Here is a 22,270-nt window from a genome sequence, read left to right as displayed (position 1 = left end):
GTTTGGGGTCTCCTTTTTGCAGGCTGCAGGTTCGTTGTTCCCATTGTTTTTGGTGTCTGTCCCCAGTGGCTAAGGTTGGTTCAGTGGGTTGAGTAGGTTTCCTGGTTAGGGGGACTAGTGCCTCTGTTCTGGTGGATGAGGCTGGAACTTGTCTTTCTGGTGGGCAGGTCCACGTCTGGTGGTGTGTTTGGGGATGTTGGTAGTCTTATTATGATTTTAGGCAGCCTCTCTGCTAATGGATGGGTCAGTAGTCCTGTCTTGCTAGTTGTTGGGCATAGGGTATCCAGCACTGTTTGTTGCTGGTCCTTGAGTGAAGCTGGGTCTTGGTGTTGAGATGGAGATCTCTGGGAGATTTTCGCCATTTGATATTGCATGGAGCTGGGAGGTCTCTTGTGGACCAGAACCTGAGGTTGGTTCTCCCACCTGAGACACAGCCCTGACGCCTGGCTGGAGCGCCAAGAGCCTTTAATCCACACGGCTCAAAATAAAAGGGAGAAAAAATAGAAAGGAAATAAAGGAAGGAAGGAAGGAAGGAGGGAGGGAGGGAAGGAAGGAAGAAAGGAAGGAAGGAAGCAAGAGAGGAAGGAAGGGAGGAAAGAAGGGAGGAAGGAAGGGAGGAAGGAAGGAAAGAAGAAAGGAGGGATGTAAGGAAGAAAGCAGGGAAGAAAAGAAGAAAGAAAGGGAGATGACAAAATAAAGTAGGATAAAATGTAGTTATTAAAATAAAAAATAATTATTAAGAAGAAAAATTTCTATTAAAAAAAAAACAAAAAAAACCGGGTTGGTCTAACCCTAGGACAAATGGTGAAAACAAAGCTATACAGATAAAATCTCACACAGCAGCACACACATACACACTCACAAAAAGAAAAAAGGGGAAAATAATAGTATATCTTGCTCCCAAAGTCCACCTCCTCAACATGGGATATTTCGCTGTCTATTCAGGTTTTCCACAGATGCAGGGCACTTCAAGTTGATTGTGGAGCTTTATTCTGCTGCTTTTGAGGCTGCTGGGAGAGACCTCCCCCTCTACTCTTTGTTTGCACAGCTCCTGGGGTTCAGTTTTGGACTTGGCCCCGCCTCTGCGTGTAGGTCGTCCGAGGGCATCTGTCCTTCACTCAGACAGGATGGGGTTAAAGGAGCAGCTGATTCGTGGGCTCTGGCACAGGCCGGGGGAAGGGAGGGGCATGGATGCGGGGCAAGCCTGCGACAGCAGAGGCCGGTGTGACGCTGCACCGATCCGAGGCGCACCGCGCATTCTCCTGGGGAAGCTGTCCCTGGAACACGGGGCCCTGGCAGTGGTGGGCTGCACGGGCTCCCGGGAGGGGCGGTGTGGAGAGTGACCTGTGCTCGCACACAGGCCTCTTTGTGGCGGTAGCAGCAGCCCTAGCATCCCACACCCGTTTCTGCTGTCCATGCCGACAGCCGTGGCTCATGCCTGTTTCTGGAGCTCCTTTATGCGGTGCCCTTAATCCCCCCTCCTTGCGCCCCAGGAAGCAAAGAGGCAAGAAAAAGTCTCCTGTCTCTTCGGCAGCTCTGCACTCGTTTCTGGAGCTCCTTTACGCGGTGCGCTTAATCCCCTCTCCTCTCGCACCAGGAGACAAAGAGGCAAGAAAAAGTCTCTTGCCTCTTCGGTACCTCCACGCCCGTTTCTGGAGCTCCTTTAAGCGGCACACTTAAACCCCTCTCCTCGCGCACCAGGAAGCAAAGAGGGAAGAAAAGGTCTCTTGCCTCTTCGGCAGCTCCAGACTTCAACAGGACTCCCTCCAGGCTAGCCGTGATGTCCTAACCCCTTCAAGCTGTTTTCACTCTGCCAACTCCAGACCTTTCCCTGGGATCCGACTGAAGCCCGAGGCTCAGCTCCCAGCCCCGCCCACCCTGGAGGGTGAGCAGACAAGCCTCTCGGGCTGGTGAAGTGCTGGTCAGCATCGATCCTCTGCGGAATCTCTCTGCTTTGCCCTCTGCACCCCTGTGGCTGCGCTCTCCTCTGCGGCTCCGAAGCTTCCCCCCTCCGCCACCCGCAGTCTCCACCCACAAAGGGGCTTCTAGTGTGTGGGAACCTTTCCTCCTTCACGGCTCCCTCCCATTGGTGCAGGTCCCGTCCCTATTCTTTGTCTCTATTTATTTTTTCTTTTGCCCTACCCAGGTACGTGGGGAGTTTCTTGCCTTTTGGGAGGTCTGAGGTCTTCTGCCAGCATTCGGTGGGTGTTCTATAGGAGAAGTTCCACGTGTAGATGTATTTCTGATGTATCTGTGAGGAGGAAGGTGATCTCTGCGTCTTACTCTTCCGCCATCTTCTCGCCTCCCCAAGAATTGTCAATATTGTTTAAATGACAATACTGCCCATGGCAATCTACAGATTCAATGCAACCCCTATCAAAATACCCGTGGTACTTTTATAGAACTAGAACAAATAATTTTAAAATCTGTGTGGAGACACAAAAGACCCTGAATAACCAAAACAATATTGGGAAAGAAGAATAGAGCTGGAGGAATCATACTCCCTGACTTCAGACTATACTACGAAGCTACAGTAATCAAAGTAGTATGGTATTATCACAAAAACAGACACATAGATCAATAGAACAGAATAGAGAGCCCAGAAGTAAACCCACACAATTATGATCAATTAATCTACAACAAAGGATGCAAGAATATACAATGGAGAAAAGACAGTATCTTCAATAAGTGATGCTGGTAAAACTGGAAAGTTACATGCAAAACAATGAGACTAGAACATTTCCTCACTCCATATACAAAATAAACCCCAAATGAAATAAAGACCTAAATGTAAGACCAGAAATCATAAATATTCTAGAAGAAAACATGGGCAGAATACTCTTTGACAAAAATCATAGCAATTTTTTTTTGGATTTGTCTCCTAAAGCAAAGGAAATAAAAGCAAAAATAAACAAATAGGACCTAGTTAGACTTAAAAAAACTTCTGCACAGCAAAGAAAATCATTGACAAAATGAAAAGTCAGCCTACCAAATGGGAGAAAATATTTGCTAATAGTATGAATGATTAGGGGTTAATATCCAAAATATATAAACAGCTCATACAACTCAATATGAAAAAATCCCAAACAATCCAATTTATAAACGGACAGAAGAACTGAATAGACCCCTTTTCCAAAGAAGACAGACAGATGGCCAATAGGCACATGAAAAATGCTCAACATTGCTATTCTTCAGAGAAATACAAATTAAAACCACAGTGAGATACCACCCCACACCTGTCAGAATTGGGTATATCAAAAAAGGACACAAATAACAAATGTTGGCAAGGATGTGGAGAAAAAGGAACCCTTGTACACTGTTGGTGAGAATGTAAATTAGTGCAGCCACTGAGAAAACAGTATGGAGTTTTCTCAAAAAACTAAAAATAGAACTACTATATGATCCAGCAATTCCACTCCTGGGTATATATCCTAAGGAAAAACAAAATCACTAATTTGAAAAGATACATGTGTCCCAATGTTCATAGCAGCATTATTTACAATTGTCAAGATATAGAAGCAACATAAGTGTTCATCAACAGATGAATGGATAAAGAAAATGTGGTTCTGTCTATAATGGAATACTACCCAGCCATAAAAAGGAGTGAAAATTTGCCATTTGCAAAAACATGGATGAAGTTTGAGTATATTATGCTAAGTGAAATAAGTCAGACAGAGAAAGACAAATACTGTATATCACATACATGCGGAATCCTAAAAAACAAAATAAGTAGGGAAGGGCTTCCCTGGTGGCGCAGTGGTTGCGTGTCCGCCTGCCGATGCAGGAGTAGGGAATTCAACAAAAAGGAAACAGACTCACAGACATACAGAACAAATCAGTGGGGGGGGGCAGTATACGGGTAGGAGATTATGAGGTACAAACAATCATGTATAAAATAAATAAGCTAAAAGGATATACTGTGCAATACATGTAGTATAGCCAATATTTTATAATAACTATAAATGGAGTATAACCTTTAAAAATTGTGAATTACTATGTTGTACAACTGTACCTTATATTGTACATCAACTATATTTCAAAAAAAAGATGTAAGCTGATACCACCCCCAATAAAAAGATATAGAGTAGATTAAGAGATTAAATAACAAGACCTATACATATGCTGCCTGCAAGAGACTCACTTCAGATCTAAAGACACACATAGACTGAAAGTTAAGGGGACAGAAAATGGTACTCCTTGCAAATGGAAATAAAAAAATAGCTAGGGTGCCAATCAGACAAAAGAGACTTTAAAACAAAATTATAACAAGAGACAAAGAAGAACACTACATAATTATAGGGATTGATCCATCAAGAAGATATAACAATTATAAATACATATGCACCCAATCTAGGAGTACATAATAAAGCACATATTAACAAAAATAATGGGAGAAATTGACAGTAACACAATAATAGTAGGAGACTTTACACTCCATTTACATCAATGGACAGATTATCCATGGAGAAAATCAAAGAGAAAACACTGGCCATAGGACACATTAGAGCAGATGGATTAATAGATACATATAGAACATTCCATCCAAAAGCAGTAGAATGCATACTCTTTTCAAGTGTTCATGGAACATTCTTTAGGATAGATCACATGGTATGCCATAAAACAAGTCTCAAAAAATTGAAGACAATAGTAATCATATCAAGCATCTTTTCCAGCCACAAAACTATGGGATTACAAATCAACTGTGAAAGAGATAAAGAAAAAAAGAGAGAAAGAAAAAAAGAAAGAAAGAAGGAAGGACAGAGGGAGGGAGGGAGGGAGAGGGGGCAAGGGAGGGAGGGAGGGAGGGTGGAAGGGAGGGAGAGAGGGGGGAAGGGAGGGAGAGAGGGAGGGAGGCAGATGGAAAAAATGCAAACACCTGGCATCTAAAAAACGTGCTAGAAATACTGGACCATTACAGCAGTGGTCCCAACTGGAGGCATGTGTGAACAAATCTCACAAATAATGCTGAAGAAGGCCAGACACAAAACCACTATGTGATTTTGTTTATATAAAATTCAAAACCAGGCAACACTAAACTATGGTAATAGATGTCAGAAAAGTGATTACTTTGCAGGAGGGTGAATAGTGAATGGGAAAGGGAAAAGAATGGCTTCTGCAGTGCTGGTAAACCTGTTTCTTGATGTAGGGGCTTGTTACAGAGTATATTCAATTTGTGAAAATCAATTGCGCTGTATATATAAGATCTGTACACTTTGACTTACAAAGTTTATTTTTAAAATGGACCCTTAGTTCCATCTCTTACGTTTAGAAAGCCTTCCAAACTGAGAGATTATTTCATAGTCATCTATTTTCTTTTCTTTATGATTTTTCTTTCTAACTTATGTGGAAATTATTTCAGTCAATGATATGAATTTTAATTTTTAAGTTAGTTTGAATCTTATATATAAATTATTTCAAGTCATATGAAAGTATCTGTTATATTTCAATCTATCATTCTTCTTATTCTCATTCAAAAGTAGAAACTTGGTTGTTCTTGAATAAACAGCTACCTCTTTAGTGGGTGCCAACCTGAGTTAATGTATAATGTTGGGTTTGGGAGATAGATTTTAATATTAAATATTGTCTACAGACCAAATTAAAAAGTAACATTTGCAGATAACTTGAGTTTTTTCCTATGCCAAGAAGTTAATCCTAATTCAGCAATGGTGACACTAGAGATATAAAATTATTTATTTTGGAAAGGTGGACTTATAACCCACATCTTTTCTAACACACATTTATAAAACCTCAGCTCCATTCCTTTGCCCTAATTCCTGAGCTTACTAAATGTTTTGTCCTATTCTCAACAGTTCTTCCCTGTAAATTCCCTTTCTTCTGTTTCTATAAATATATAAATTCTATGACTCTATAAATTCTTTCTTCCATCTCTATGATTCAGGCTTTCTTTAATTCTGATTTCTTTTCTCTTTTCCTAAGCTACATTGTATAAAATATTTTCTACTGCTCTGTTGCTCTCTCTACTATTCTTTCAGTATCAGTTTACTTTTATTTTTTATTTTTTTTTTGTTTTTTTTTTGTGTTTTTTTTTTAACATCTTTTTTGGAGTATAACTGTTTTACAATAGTGTGTTAGTTTCTCCTTTACAACAAAGTGAATCAGTTATACATATACATATGTTCCCATATCTCTTCCCTCTTGCGTCTCCCTCCCTCCCACCCTCCCTATCCCACTCCTCTCATGGTCACAAAGCACAGAGGTGATCTCCCTGTGCTATGCGGCAGCTTCCCACTAGCTATCTAATTTACATTTGGTAGTGCATATATGTCCCTGCCACTCTCTCACTTCGTCACAGCTTACCCTTCCCCCTCCCCATGTCCTCAAGTCCATGCTCTAGTAGGTCTGTGTTTTATTCCCGTTTACTTTTAAAAAATTTATCCCCATTACATTATTGTACAAATTATGATACTGTTGTAAAAAAACACCAATTTCAGCCTAGTAACAAATATTTATAATTTTTCCCATAAATACCCATATTTGTTCCATCTTTTAACCTAGTGAAAACTGCAAATAATTACAGAATTAACTTTAGAAAATTCATTCTAATGAAATAATGGCATCCATTCATTGTTTATTGCTTACAGATGCAGGAGTTGGCAATTAAAGTGGTGGATGAGAGCAAGGGAGGCATCAATATGATTATGATCTTTCACGTGTGCAAGCCTGGGATTATTATAATGTCTAGAGATGATATTCAAGGGGTGTAAATCAATACAGTCAAAGTAAATATAAGAATACAAAAACATTTGTCTACTCACCTATTAATAATTAGCCATTGTTCAGAGTCTCTTGTGTCCCTTCCTAATAACCCCAGCTTCTGGGAAACTTCCCCTAGGCTCTCAAGGCCACCTCACAATCCAGCAATTAAAAGGTTGACCTTGGAAAAGAAAAGAACTTCCAGGACCCTACTCCCATTGCTCTCATCTATTTTGACAGGTGACAAACCTTTGGAATCTTACCCCTGGTAATCTTACAATGGAATAAAACTCATGAGAGGAATGGCAGATTTAAGGGTAAAATTGATGATTAATTCAAAATTGAACATAAGCAAATATTAGGGCTCAGTCTCCTATTTGTAAAATAAAGAGTTAACTCTAAAGGTCCCTTCAGCTCTAAGGACTCTAATATTACCTTATTACAAAAATTAGAAATTAACTTCTTTTCCAAACTTGATTGATGACACTGTAATGGAAGCAAATGAATAGTAAGGTGATCAAAAATAAAAATTTACACTATAAATGTATTTTTAAATTTGAATTTGATAATTCTACATTAAGTTGGTAAAACTCATCAGAATTTGAACATGGAATAAAGCATAAAGTTAATTAAGCTGTATGACAAGAAGATCATAGATATGTGAATATAAAATCTAAGATGTCTATAAATTAAAAAAAGAGTAAGCAGGGCTTCCCTGGTGGCGCAGTCGTTGCGCGTCCGCCTGCCGATGCAGGGGAACCGGGTTCGCGCCCTGGTCTGGGAAGATCCCACATGCCGCGGAGCGGCTGGGCCCGTGAGCCATGGCCAATGAGCCTGCAAGTCCGGAGCCTGTGCTCTGCAACAGGAGAGGCCGCAACAGAGGGAGGCCCGCATACCACAAAAAAAAAAAAAAAAAAAAGAGTAAGCAAATGACAACTGAATTAATTACTAAATGCCCGAAGTTTCACTAGAGAAATAAAAGCTCTAATAGTATTCAAGATAATTTAACAATTTGAAATAAAGAGTGGAAATGAGGAGATAAATAACAAACACTGATGGAGAACTGAGAGTCCATTAGATAGACAATATGGTTATTTTAAATATTATCTTCTAAAACAATGAAATAACACAGCAAGAATCTACTATTGGGTTAGCCAAAAAGGTAGTTCGGGATTTTCCATAACATCAAATGAACTTTTTGGCCAACCCAATACATTAAAGGCATTATAATCTGTACTGTGATGAATAATAAGACAAAACACAGTCCTTAACCTCAAGGAGTTTACAATTTAATATGAAATATAAAGCAGAAAGAAATAATTTCAATATAAGACATACTATGTTAGATACACTAATAAATATTCCTAAATGGCAAGTGCAACACACGAGAGAAGGATTTAGAATTTAGAATTTAGACATATAAAGAAATCTTTCAGACAATTCACAGCATTTAAATTGAGCCAGAATAGAAAACCAACAGGCAAAAATAAACACAGAAGAAGTTTTCCATGTGTTGAGGCTATCTAAGCAAATATATGGTGATAGAAGAGAGAAGGGCAAACTCTGAAACTGCATAGTTGATAGTGGCTTAGAATAGCACTTCCCAAAATCTATCCTTCAGATATCTTTTAGTTAAGTGCCAGTTTGAAATGTTTATATAATTTTCTTCAAAATCTTATTGAAATTAAGAAAAATCTTTTTTCCTTGAAATACAGATCTGAGAGAATCCAAATTCATTCAAAGTGAGTAAAATAATATAAAAATATTAAGAAAAATTAAAATATTGTTGTATAAATATTGGAGTTTTTCATTAAGTCACATCACCTGGCAAGCTGTCTGGCACATAGTACATGTTCAATAACAATTTCTTCCAAAATTAATTAACAGAATTTCTATTGGATGATAAATAAATAAAAACATACAGAAGTAAAAAATTGATTGCCACATCAGCTTTCAAATATATACTAATTAAATCATTCTTTCATGAGAGCAAGAGTAATAGATTGAAGGGGAAAAGAGGACAACACAAGCTAAATGTGAGAAAAATCATTACTTAAACTTTTAGTAGGTGGAAGAAAAAATAGTATGTAAGTAAAATGTAGATTATGAAATTCTGTTTATTAGCATTTTTTTAAAGTTTCAAAGAAGTAATAGGTAATGGAATAAGGAAAGATGCTAACTCTTATCTACTGAGTGCGTGTTTAGGACATTGAAGGTTAATTGCAAGTAAATAGAGGGCTATTGTTAGAGAAAGATTAATTAGAATAAGTGAGGAAATTAAAATAATCAGAAAAATATAAAGGTTTATATAAAAGCCTCCTTGTAAATGAGTTATAATGTCTCAGACAATGTTAAGTTCTTGAGCGAAGCACTGAACCAGGAATCAATTATTTCATACCATGATGACATATAATCATGTAAATAAAACATCAAATGCATTTATCAAATATTATTTTCAAAGGTGACATACTAGAAAATGATAGCATTTGTACAGCATTTCACAGATACATTTATTTACTTATAATGAGTATCACTATTTTAAATGACTACATTTGAAAAATTCAGAGTGATGATGAAATTTTTACTCTACCTTCAGAGGACACCACAAGCCAGGATTTTATGACTGGCAGTTCACTAGCTCAGCCATTTCATCAAATCATCATTTTCTGGGAGACAGAAATTTACTCAGTGGCCCTTTTACAATCAGTCCCACATTAGAACCACTTGGTTTTAATGCAGAGCTGTTCCATTAATGCTCTTTGAATTTTAAATTAAGCTACTAAGTCAGCTGAAGCAACCTGAAGAATTTGAAGCTTTTCAAGGATACTACCACTGATTGTTTTGTAACCCAGACAAGTCAGCTTCTGAACACTTCAGCTTTTCAATTGTTAAAATGAGATTTAAATATTCTTCCTTCACATCACTTGATGAAATGGTAGGAATTTTGGGAATGATTTTAGAAAAGTGGTGTAACTTGTTGAAATTAAGTACATAAGTACATTTAAACCAATTATTCATAGCAAGGTGAAGCAATGTCTCTGCACTCTCAAATCACTGTTAATGTGTTAAAATTTTTAAAAAGTACATAAGACTATATTTCTTTTATTTTAAAGTAGCTCAGGATACCCATTTTAATGTCAGCTAGTTGCTTGCTCAACAGCATTACCACATTTTTGTATACCTCATAGATGCACAAGATGTTTGCTACAGAATTTCAAGTTGATGAATTGAGTCAGGCATACCATCAGATTTCTAACCTAAGATCACACCAATTCCTGAAGTTTCTAATCTGTAAATACCATTATCACCTCAATTATCTGATGTACCCTAGCAAGTAAAACACAATATAAGCATGTAACACTGTCAACCATTTTTCACTTGAATTTTTTACTGAAATACTCTCTAGATTGAAAAGTCAGATTACTCTATTGGTTTCCTATGGTTAAATTTATAGACTAAATAATATAGATGACTGACCAACATTTCTCCACTTTGTAAGGGGACAACTCTAAACTTATATCGAATGCAGACAAATAAAACTGATCTAAAAATAAAACAATTGATATAAAGTTACTTATATGCATATTATATGGTCTTTGTTAAAAACATATTAAACAGAAACCTCAATTAAATACAGCCAGGAGATCAGCAGAGGAAGCTCTCTAACCCTGCAGCAATAGCAGAGTCCAAAGGAGAAGAAAGACTCATCTTCCTTCCTGGCAAGGACTCAGACAATGAAAAGTCACAGTCTTTCTTTCTTTCTTTTTTTTTTAACATCTTTATTGGCGTATAATCGTTTTACAATGGTGTGTTAGTTTCTACTTTTTAACAACGTGAATCAGCTATACATATACATATACATATATCCCCATATCTCTTCCCTCTTGTGTCTCCCTCCCACCCTCCCTATCCCACCCCTCTAGGTGGTCACAAAGCGCCAAGCTGACCTCCTTGTCCTATGCGGCTGCTTCCCACTAGCTATCGGTTTTACATTTGGTAGTGTATATATGTCCATGCCAGTCTCTTACTTTGTCCCAGCTTACACTTCCCCCTCCCCATGTCCTCAAGTCCATTCTTTAGTAGGTCTGCATCTTTATTCCCATCCTTCCCCTAGGTTCTGTAAATTGATACAGCCTCTATGGAGAACAGTATGGAGGTTCCTTAAAAAACTAAAAATAGAACTACCATATGTCCCAGCAATCCCACTACTGGGCATATACCTTGAGGAGACCATAATTCAAAAAGAGTCATGTACCACAATGTTCATTGCAGCTCTATTTACAATAGCCAGGACATGGAAGCAACCTAAGTGTCCATCGACAGATTAATGGATAAAGAAGATGTGGCACATATATACAATGGAATATTACTCAGCCATAAAAAGAAACGAAATTGAGTTATTTGTAGTGAGGCGGATGGACTTAGAGTCTGTCATACAGAGTGAAGTAAATCAGAAAGAGAAAAACAAATACAGATTATTTCTTTACTGTAGTTCTCCCAACTTCTTTTTCTTCTTTATAAAAGCAGCCCCTTCCCTTGCCCTGCAGGGACTTGCATGTGGCTTGCCCTGGTTATAGACTCTGATTTGAGATTCTCCACTGTTCCCAAATAAAGCCATCTTTGCTGGAGAAATATCTGGCAGTTTATTTGTTTCACGTCAACAATTTCATTAAACTTTACATAGTGCTGTCCAATATGATAACTGCCAGCCAGATGTTGCTACAGGGCACTTGAAATGTAGCCAGTCTCAATTAAGATGTGCCATAAGCATGAAATACATACCAGATTTCAAAGACTTAATATAAAAAATTTAAAATTTTCTCCTTAATAATTTTATATTGATTCCATAATAAAATAACATTTTGCATGTACAAGATTAAATTTAAAAAAGTATTATTACATCAATGTCACTGGCTTAGTTTTACTTGTTAATGTTGCCGCTAGAAAATTTGAAATACACACATATGACTCACATTATATTTCTACTGAACAAAGCTAGTCTAGCTGTCAAAAAGAAAAAAAAAGGATGGAAGCCACCAAGTAGATACTGTTTTCTAAAAAGAAGAATCAAAGCACTCGGATATACACTTAGATATACAATTTAAATAATGATACACATATAGGATTTATGACAAATATTAAAGATGGCAGGAAGACAAAGAACAGAAAAGTCTCTGCTGATAATTACATTGTATCATAAAACACGAGTATCATATCATGTTCACTCTGATTTAAGAAAAGAACATCTACATTGAAAAATTATGCCAAATATACAAAAATGAATGCAAAAATGTAATAGCAATATGTTAATATACCACATGTAACCACAAGGTGGAATATCAACTTGTATCACAATCTACACAGTGACTATTTATTGTATTATAAAACTTATATCTGCATTATATTATAACATTTAAGCATCATTTTTATTGGATACTAAATTGCCTTTCAAATTTCATATATTATTTAGTTGAAAGGATTAACAAATTTATTTAATGATGATTTTAATTTTGCTTTTTATAAGTCTTCACAAAATGATAATTTTGCTTACATTAAAAAAAACCTGCTTTAGTGTACATGGATTATACAGAATTCCACATTAAAATATTTTATATTCAAATATAGAGATATATTTCACATTAAAGAAAGCATTTTTACCCCAACATTAAAAAGTTATTAGGCCACTTATATAATTAAAATGCATTCCTCTCATTACTCTACTAATTGTAAAATTCATTTTGAAGAAATATTTAAAGCTCCCCTAACAATCTTTTCCCTCCCAACTACACCCTTTTATTGTCAGACAGTCTTGAACTCCTCAGGCTTCCTTTGAATGTGCTGTTCATGATGGCATATCTACCACCTGCCAATCTTTCTCCCAAATAATTGATGATCCAATGACAACACAAACTTATACAATCATATATCCAAATATTTTCTTTGCTGCTAAATTCATGTCTTCAAGAATCATTTTTAATTGAAAAAAGTTCCTAAAGCTAATGAATCAAATGCTTCATTTCTTTGAACTACATTTCATAAATGACGTCTTTCTCTAACTCTACTTTTCAATCTATCCCTACTCTCTTTCACTTGCCTTTGCTCTCACTCTAATTCACATAATATGAGACAACTCTTTTACACATTTCACTAGCCTGTTTGATGTCTCTTAGGATTCTTTCAAAATATACACTTATTCATCTCTACCAAATTACCAAACTTCTTGTTACATAAGACTTTTACCTAAGAATGATTCATCCATTTTTTACATCATATTGAAAGCAAGGTACAGGAATACCTTGGAGGTATTGTTAGTTTGGTGCCAGACCACCACAGTAAAGTAAATATCACAATAAAGTGAGTCACATGAATTTTTTGGTTTTGCAGTGCATATAAAAGTTATGTTCATTCTCCAAATAGATCACATGCTGGCCACAAAACACGTCTCTATAAATTTAAGAAGACTGCAATCATATCAAGCATTTGCTATGACCACAACAGTATAAGACTAGAAATAAACATAAAAAACACTGCAAAACCACAAAATGTTAAGTCTAAACAATATGCTACTAAACAATCAATGGGTCACTGAAAAAGCCAGAGGACATTAAAAAAGACCTGAAGACAAATAAAAATGGAAACACAGTGATCCAAAAGTTATGGGATGCAGCAAAAGCAGTTCTAAGAGGGAAGTTTATAGTGATACAAGCCTACCTCAGGAAACAAGAAACTCTCAAATAAAGAATCAAACCTTACACATAAAGGAACTAAAAAAAGAAGAACAAATAAAACCCAAAGATAGTAGAAGGAGAGAAATAATAAGGATCAGAGTAGAAATATATGAAACAGAGAGTAAAAACAGAAAAGACAAATGAATCAGAAGCTATTTCCCTGAAATAATAAACATATTGATAAACATTTAGCCATGCTCATCAATAAAAAAAGAGGGCCCAAATAAATAAAATCAGAAATGAAAGGGACAAGTTACAACTGATACCACAGAAATACAAAGGATCATAATAGAATACTAAAAACAATTATACAACAATAAAATGAACAACATAACATAAAATAGACAACTAAGAAGAAATAGATAAATTCCTAGAAATGTACACTCTCCCAAGACTAAATCAAGAGGACATTTAAAAAAAAGACCAATTCCAGTAATGACATTGAATTAGTAATCAAAAAACTCCCAACAAACGAAAGTTCAGGACCAGATGGATTCACAGGTCAATTCTACCATCATTTAAATCACTTAAGCATTTAACCATCATTTAATCATTTAACATTTAACACAGTCATTTAACACCTATCCTTCTCAAACCTATTCCAAAAAGTTGAAGAGGAAGGTATGCCAGAATCACTATGATATCAAAATCAGACAAGATGTTACAAAAAAGAAAATTACAGGCAAATATCACTGATGAGCAGACATGAAAAAATCCTCAACAAAATATTAGCAGACGGAATTCAAAATACATTTAAAGGATCACAGACCATGATCATGTAGAATTTATCCCAAGGATGCAAGAATGGTTCAATATTTGCAAATCAATAAATGTAGTACACCACATTAACAAACCAAAGGTTAAAAAGCATGTGATCATCTCAATAGATGCAGAAAAATCTACCGACAAATTCAACATCCATTTATGATAAAAACTCTTAACAAAGTGGATATATAGCAACATACCTGAACATAAAAAAGGCTATACATGACAAGCCCACAGCCAACATCGTACTCAATGCAGAAAGGCTCAAAGCATTTCCTCTAAGATCAGGAACAAGAAGAAGATGGCCACTCCTGCCACTTTCATTCAACAAAGTATTAAAGGTCCCAACCACAGAAATCAGATGAGAAAAAAAAAATTAAAAGGAATCCAAACTGGAAAGGAAGAAGTAAAGTGTCACTCTTTGCAGATGACATGATAATATATATATATATATATATATATATATATATGAAATTCTAAAAATGCTATCAAAAACTATTAGAACTAACAAATACATTCAGTAAGTGTCAGGATACAAAACTAACATACAGAAATCTTTTGCATTCCTATACACTAAAAACAAACTATCAGAAAGAGAAATTAAGAAAACAATCCAAGTTACAACTGCATCAAAAAAATAAAATACCTAGGAATAAATTTAACCAAGGAGGTAAAAGATTTATACTCAGAATACTATAATACATTGTTGAAAGAAATTGAAGATGAAACAAAAAAAAAATGGAATGACATACTACACTCATGGATTGGAAGGATTTATATTGTTAAAGTGACCATACTACCCAAGGCAATCTACAGATTCAAAATCATCCCTATCAAAATACCAATGGCATTTTTCACAGAACTAGGATCAATAACTCCCAAATTTGTATGGAAATCTCTGATAGACAAAACAGTCTTGAGAGAGAAGAAGAAAGCATCAGGTATCACTCTACCTGATTTCAAAGTGTACTACAAAGCTACTGTAATCAAAATATTATGGTACTAGAACAAAAACAGAACCAAACATCAGTGGAACAGAATAGAGAACCTAGAAATAAACCCACATTTACATGGTCAATTAATCTACAACAAAGGAGGGAAGAATATAAAATGGAGAAAAGACAGATTGTTCAATAAATAATGTTGGGAAAACTGGACAGTTATATTCACAAGAATCAACCTGGGCTACTTATTCACACCATACACAAAAATAAACTCAAAATGGATTAAGACTTAAGTGTAAGAACTGAAACTATAAAATGCCTAAAAGAAAAAGTAGGCAGTATACTCTCTTACATTCATCTTAGCAATATTTTTTTGGATCTGTCTCCACAGGCAAAGGAAACAAAAGAAAAAGTGAACAAACGGGACTATATCAAACCTAAAAGCTTTTGTACATCAGAAGAAACTATCAAGAAATAAAAACACAGCTTACTGAATGAAAGAAGATATTAGCAAACAATATATCTGAAAAGGGGTTAATATCAAAAATATGGAAGGAACTCATACAACTCAACAACAATAAAAACAAACAAACAGAATAAGAAATGGGAGAGGACCTAAATAGACACTTTTACAAAGAAGACATATAGATGGCACATACACCAGGCACATGAAAAGATGCTCAACATCACTAATCATCAGGCAAATTTCAAATCAAAACCTCAATGAGATATCACTTTACACATGTTCAGAATGACTATCATCAAAAAGACAAAAAATAACAAGTGTTGGTGAGAATATGGAGCAAAGGGAATCCTCAGGTATTGTTGGTGGGATTGTAAATTGTTGAAGCTACCATGGAACACAGTAAGACAAATTCTCAGAAAATTAAAGAACCACCACATGATCCAGCAATTTCACTTCTGGGTATTTTCCCAAAAAAATGAAAATACTAATTTGAAAAGATATATGCACACCAATGTTCATTGCAGCATTATTTACAATAGCCAATATCTGGAAGCAACCCAAGTTTCATTTGATAGATGTGGAAGATGATACACACACACACACACACACACACACACACACACAATGGAATATTACTTAGAAATTAAAAAAAATTGAAATCTTATCATTTGTGACATGGATGAATCTAGAGGGTATTATAATAAGTGAGGTAAGTCAGACAGAAGAAGACAAATACCTCATGATCTCACTTATATGTATAATGTAAAACAAACAAACAAGCAAAACTAACAAACAAAATGAAAACAGACTCATAGATATAGAGAACAACTGGGTGGATGCCAGAATGTAGGCAGGTAGTGGGTATGTGAAATAGGTGTAGGTGGTTAAGAGGTACAAACCTGCAATTATATAATAACTAAGTCATGGCGTACTACACAACATAAGCAATATGTTCAATAATATTGTAATAACTTTCTATGATGATAGATGGTTATAAGACTTATCCTGGTGATAATTTCATAATAATGCAAATGTTAAAATACTTTGTAGTACACCTGAAACTAACAATATTGTATGCCAACTCTATTTCATTTTAAAATGTTACGTTCACACTGTACTGTTGTCTATTAAGTTTGCAATAGCATTATGTCTAAAAGAAGCAATGTGCATACCTTAATTAGAAAATACTTAATCACTAAAGATGCTAATCATCATCTGAGCCTTTGGTGAGTCACAATCTTTCTGCTGGTGGAGGGCCTTGCCTTGATGAATTTTTCTACCCATGTAAGCAGAAGAAATAAGGGGAGGTGCTTCCTCAGGACAGGCCACTTTTTCAATCAAATTTGTTCCTGTATTAACAGTAGTGCTTGGGTATTTAGACATTTTCATCTTTTGGGGCTTGGCTGCTGGCTTATATAAAACACAGAGAGAATGGCCTTGCTTAGATCTTGAGCTTTAACCTAATGCTTCAGCTCCATTTACCAGTGAGCTCTAGGCTGGAATGGAGAACACTAGCCAAGTAAAATTAAGTGCCTTTGATTTCCCACTTGTCATTCTCCTTTGGTATCTGTATATTCAGTCGCTTCAGGAACCACTTAAAGAAACAGTTATCTAGAGCAAGGTGAGATTTGAGCATGTCTGGGTCCCTTGGCTTAACGTCATTTAAAAACACCTCAATATCAGTCCTACTTAAAACAGTAGAAACAGAGGAAAAATACTTAAAAAAAAAAAAGAAAAAGTAGTGTGTTCCACTCTTTTACTCATTAACATGCTGTGGTATGCAGAGGGAGACCATGATTTTGGAGCTCTGCTTAACTATTTTTATTGGCAATCACCAAACATAATTCCAGAGTTTTGTTTTGCTGTTTGTTTGTGAGGTGTGTGTCTTTTTTTTCTTTTTGGAGGGGGAGCTCAGGTGTGTTCCCATGGATGATAGGTGTAGAAAGGTTATAGGAATCTTCACAGAGATTATGAGATACAGAAATTTGAGAATCACTACTCTAGATATAAAACAAGAATCTGTAAATTGTGCGTAATGAGAACTCATCAAGTCCAAGTTGAAAATCTTTACTATATTACTAGAAAGGAGGATGACCTCTATTTTATTTCACAAGTTAAATACAATCATTCTTAAAATCTCATGTGAACACCTCAGTAATGCTTAGAAAAACAAGACAAAAAATATTCAATCTAAAATTAAAATTTGAAAATGTGGTCATTTCAGTATATTTGCTTCTTAAAGCATTATAAGTTTTAAGAGCAAAAACAAAAGAAAGGACAATGCCTTACCTTCCATCTCGATCCCAGTCATACACCTCTACTTTGACTGTTCTGTCCATGGGGAAAACATACACACAGAGTGAAGTTACTTAGTAAGATCAAATTAACATATGATTGAATGTTAAAAAAAAGTTATAGATTTTCTTAGATAAAATAGTGTATGCTTTCAGGTTTTACAAAATAGTTTAAACTTGATTTTGCTAATTTTAATACTATTCTTCAATTTATATCTTTCTAAAATCATACAGATTTTTAATTCTTTAAACAGAGTAGGAAAGTATATGGGAAAAGCATTTATAGTTTGACATAGCTTCTCAATGGAGAGGTATAGAGCTACTCCTCCACTCTTCAAAACCATTATCTTAGAGAAGTATTTCTCAAACTCAGCATGGATAAGAATCACATGGAGGGCTTGTCAAAATATGAATTGTTGGACCTCATGCCCAGTGTTCCCAGTTCAGTAGCCCTGGGTTGGGCCCAAGACTTTAATTTCTACAAGTTTCATCAGGTGCTGCTGATGCTGCTAACTAGGAACAATATTATAAGAATCACTTTCTTGTAATGAGTCCAATTAAATAAAGTTATGATACTATTAATTGAATAAGGTGACAGTCAAGTAGCATAATAAATTTTAAAGTAAATTTAATGACATATACCAATATACCAATCAATAGTTCTTTCTATGATATTTGTTAATATAATAAATCTTCATTTTTCTAATATATGAGTAATAATATAAACAAAATATCTTTTGGGGTGAATAGGGGTTTTTGTATTATAATCTTAAAATCAACTTTCATAAGAAAAAGAAAACAACTTTGATACTAAGAAACCTTCAGGTATATTGTGGGAAGATCTTCAGGGCCACCTCACCCACCTATTTGTAAAACACCAGAATTTCCCTGTTCTACATCTCTAGAACTTTTATAATTCAGCAACCATGGGAGCAGTGATGTCAAATAGGACTCTCAGGAGTAAATCAGGGTTTATAACATATATAGTCATAATCTTATGTATCTTGTATATTTACTTATTCCTCTCTAGAAAGATAATACCAAATGAAAACCTTGAGGCAATGAAAATTCTGGGATGACTTTTGAATATGTTAAACAAATATTCAATATATTTTTAGCACTTTGCACATTTTTTCTTGAAAAATTAGTTAAACCAAATTTTAATTTCTCATATTATCCCTCTTCCCCAAATCATTGTGGATTAAAAAAAAAGTTATTTAAAATATTCTGAATAAATCAACTATGCTTTTGTAAATACACACTTACATTGGTAAAGAAGCCAACTTAATTTTTAAAATTCAACTTAGATTATTGGATACAAAATCTATAGTGAATATTCAAAACTCTCAGAAAAGTTGTCATTTATTTTACCTGTCATAATCGCCATTACATAAAGCTCTGACTGAGATCTTGAATGCTTGCCATATAGGATTTAGAGTGTTTTTGACAACTTCTGTTTTATGACAAATTGTAAAACTGTAAAAAAAAGTTTTCAGTTATTTTCATGATTCAGTTATATTGTTTTAGTAGTAATTTTTCTGTTTCTTTTTGTGCAGAATACATGTTACCAGTCCCTCTGCTGCTTCTATATCAGTCAATAAAAAGAGATTTGCAGTTTTAAAACTTTAAAGATTAGCTCATCATAACATAAAGCAATGAGATTTTGCAATGAGTTTACTAAAAATGATCTGCAAATTCAATAAATCCTAAAGCTGCATTGTAAATACTCTCTATAAAAATTGTGGTGACAAATTGATACAGTGAAAAGTATCCATGGGTCACTAAGAATATGAAGGTCATCAGTAACCCTGAGAAGGGCAGTTTTGTTGGAGTGCTGGAGACAAAAATCTGGTTGGAATGGGTTTAAGAAAGAGAAGAGAAACTGAGGCAGACTGCATAAACAACACTTTTGAGCAGTTTAGCTGTAAAGAGAAAAAGAGAAATTGGGGATAGCTTAAAGGGGAAAGATTAGTCAAGCGAAAGGTTTGTTTTTTGTTACTTTTTAATTTTTTTCAATATGAAAGAAATAACAGCAAGGTTGTATGCTAAAGGAAAAAGTACATTAGAGAGAAAACAATCTGTGATGCATGAAAGAAAGGGGATAAAAGATAGAGCAATGTCCTGAAGTAGATGGAAGTGGATGGGATAGAGGGAATCAATGGAGGGGTTGGCCTTGGGAGCACACATAGTCACTTTGCAGAGCATTCAGGAAGGTCGAGCACAGGGTAGATGCTGTGACGGGATCTTGAGGAAGTTCTCCAATTGCTTCCATTTTCTTTTTAAATAGAAAGCAAGATAACCAGCATAGAAGGAAGAGGGCAAAAGTGCTACAGTGTCTGGAAGGAGGGAACACTGATGGATTAAGGAAAGGGAGTAAGATTCCTGGGGAGGGCTAAGGGCCTATTTAACATTAATGTAATAAATTTATAGTGAAGCCACTCAGTATGTGGTTCTTTCTTTCTTTAAACTGTTGACTCTATATACCTAAGGAATCCCTAGAGGGAAGAAAGATAGCAAGTCAAGAATATATAAAAAGGGGTAGAATCCAAGGAGAATTAAACTAGGTTTTCTGATACAAATTCCAGTATTGTTTCCACTGAATCACTCAATCTCCAGACATCAATCAGGTCCTGGAAATGTTCTTGCCTAAATGCAAATTTATGCAGCAGTTACTAAACTATAAAATGTTTTAAATAATCTTGGTTAGAACAATACCTAAACTCAACCTTCACTAAAACCTTAGTCATGAAGTGTTCTAAATTCAAGGGATCCCTCTAATAGTCATGAACATGAGAATATTACATAACTACTATAGTGAACATACTGTAACTAACCCCCACAAGGAAATAATCTCATTCTGAAAGGGCCTTGAGTCAATTTTCCTCTTATCAGGCAAGAAAGGGTCTCTCAGCATTAAGAGATCAAATAGAAACATAATATAATTGGATCATGTATTCAATTTAATATTTATGGCATTAGTGCCATACTCTTCCTGGTAGTATTCTCACCTATCTAAAGAAAATCATGTTACTAAATTGACAGAGCTCAAGAGAATATGTGTGTATATAATGTGGTCAAATGCTCTGAAAGTTGAGTCACCCAAAGCAATGTAAGAATCACTGGGAGCAAAAGACATTAAAACAAAGATAGAGGATAGAGAAGACTCTAAAAGGTTAATCAACAGCCAACATCATCCTCAATGGTGAAAAAATGAAACCATTTCCACTAAGATCAGGAACAAGAAAAGGTGGCACAGTCTCACCACTCTTATTCAACATAGTTTTGGAAGTTTTAGCCACAGAAATCAGAGAAGAAAAAGAAATAAAAGGAAGCCAAATAGGAAAAGAAGAAGTAAAGCTGTCACTGTTTGCAGATGACATGATACTATACATAGAGAAGCCTAAGGATGCTACCAGAAAACTACTAGAGGTAATCAATGAATTTGGTAAAGTAGCAGGATACAAAATTAATGCACAGAAATCTCTGGCATTCTTATACACTCGTGATGAAAAATCTGAGAGTGAAATTAAGAAAACACTCCCATTTACCATTGCAACAAAAAGAATAAAATATCTAGGAATAAACCTACCTAAGGAGACAAAAGACTTGTATGCAGAAAACTATAAGACACTGATGAAAGAAATTAAAGATGATACAAATAGGTGGAGAAATATACCATGTTCTTGGATTGGAAGAATCAACATTGTGAAAATGACTGTACTACCCAAAGCAATCTACAGATTCACTGCAATCCCTATCAAATTACCACTGGCATTTTTTACAGAACTAGAACAAAAAATTTCACAATTTGTATGGAAACAGAAAAGACCCCTAATAGCAAAAGCAATCTTGAGAACGAAAAGTGGAGATGTAGGAATCAGGCTCCCTGACTTCAGACTATATTACAAAGCTACAGTAACCAAGACAGTATGGTACTGGCACAAAAAAAGAAATATAGATCAATGGAACAGGATAGAAAGCCCAGAGATAAACCCACACACATATGGTCACCTTATCTTTGATAAAGGAGGGAAGGATATACAGTGGAGAAAAGACAGCCTCTTCAATAAGTGGTGCTGGGAAAACTGGACAGCTACATGTAAAAGTATGAAATTAGAACACTCCCTAACACCACACACAAAAATAAACTCAAAATGGATTAAAGACCTAAATATAAGGCCAAAACTATCAGACTCTAAGAGGAAAACAGAGGCAGAACACCCTATGACATAAATCACAGCAAGATCCTTTTTGACCCATCTCCTAGAGAAATGGAAATAAAAACAAAAATAAACAAATGGGACCTAATGAAACTTAAAAGCTTTTGCACAGCAAAGGAAACCATAAACAAGATGAAAA

General features: G+C 35.3%; 1 protein-coding gene across 2 annotated transcripts in view; it reads right to left on the bottom strand.

Moving 5' to 3' along the window:
• Positions 1 to 22,270, bottom strand: part of CPNE8 (copine 8) — a 321,663-nt gene that overhangs the window by 106,165 nt on the left and 193,228 nt on the right. Inside the window, exons 9-10 of one of the 2 annotated variants that reach the window (XM_024122759.3) lie at positions 19,283 to 19,387; positions 17,907 to 17,948 (exon numbers count right to left, since the gene is read on the bottom strand). The exons of the other annotated variant lie outside the window; for it this stretch is intronic. Coding sequence (XP_023978527.2) covers positions 17,907 to 17,948; positions 19,283 to 19,387 — 147 coding nt within the window. The remainder of the gene's footprint in view (positions 1 to 17,906; positions 17,949 to 19,282; positions 19,388 to 22,270) is intronic. 2 annotated transcript variants of the gene reach the window in all.

This window comes from Physeter macrocephalus, chromosome 6 (genome assembly GCF_002837175.3).
Source record: "Physeter macrocephalus isolate SW-GA chromosome 6, ASM283717v5, whole genome shotgun sequence".
Classification (NCBI taxonomy): domain Eukaryota; kingdom Metazoa; phylum Chordata; class Mammalia; order Artiodactyla; family Physeteridae; genus Physeter; species Physeter macrocephalus.
Note: the sequence above shows the minus strand (reverse complement) of the source record. Positions and strands in the feature narration are given on the sequence as shown.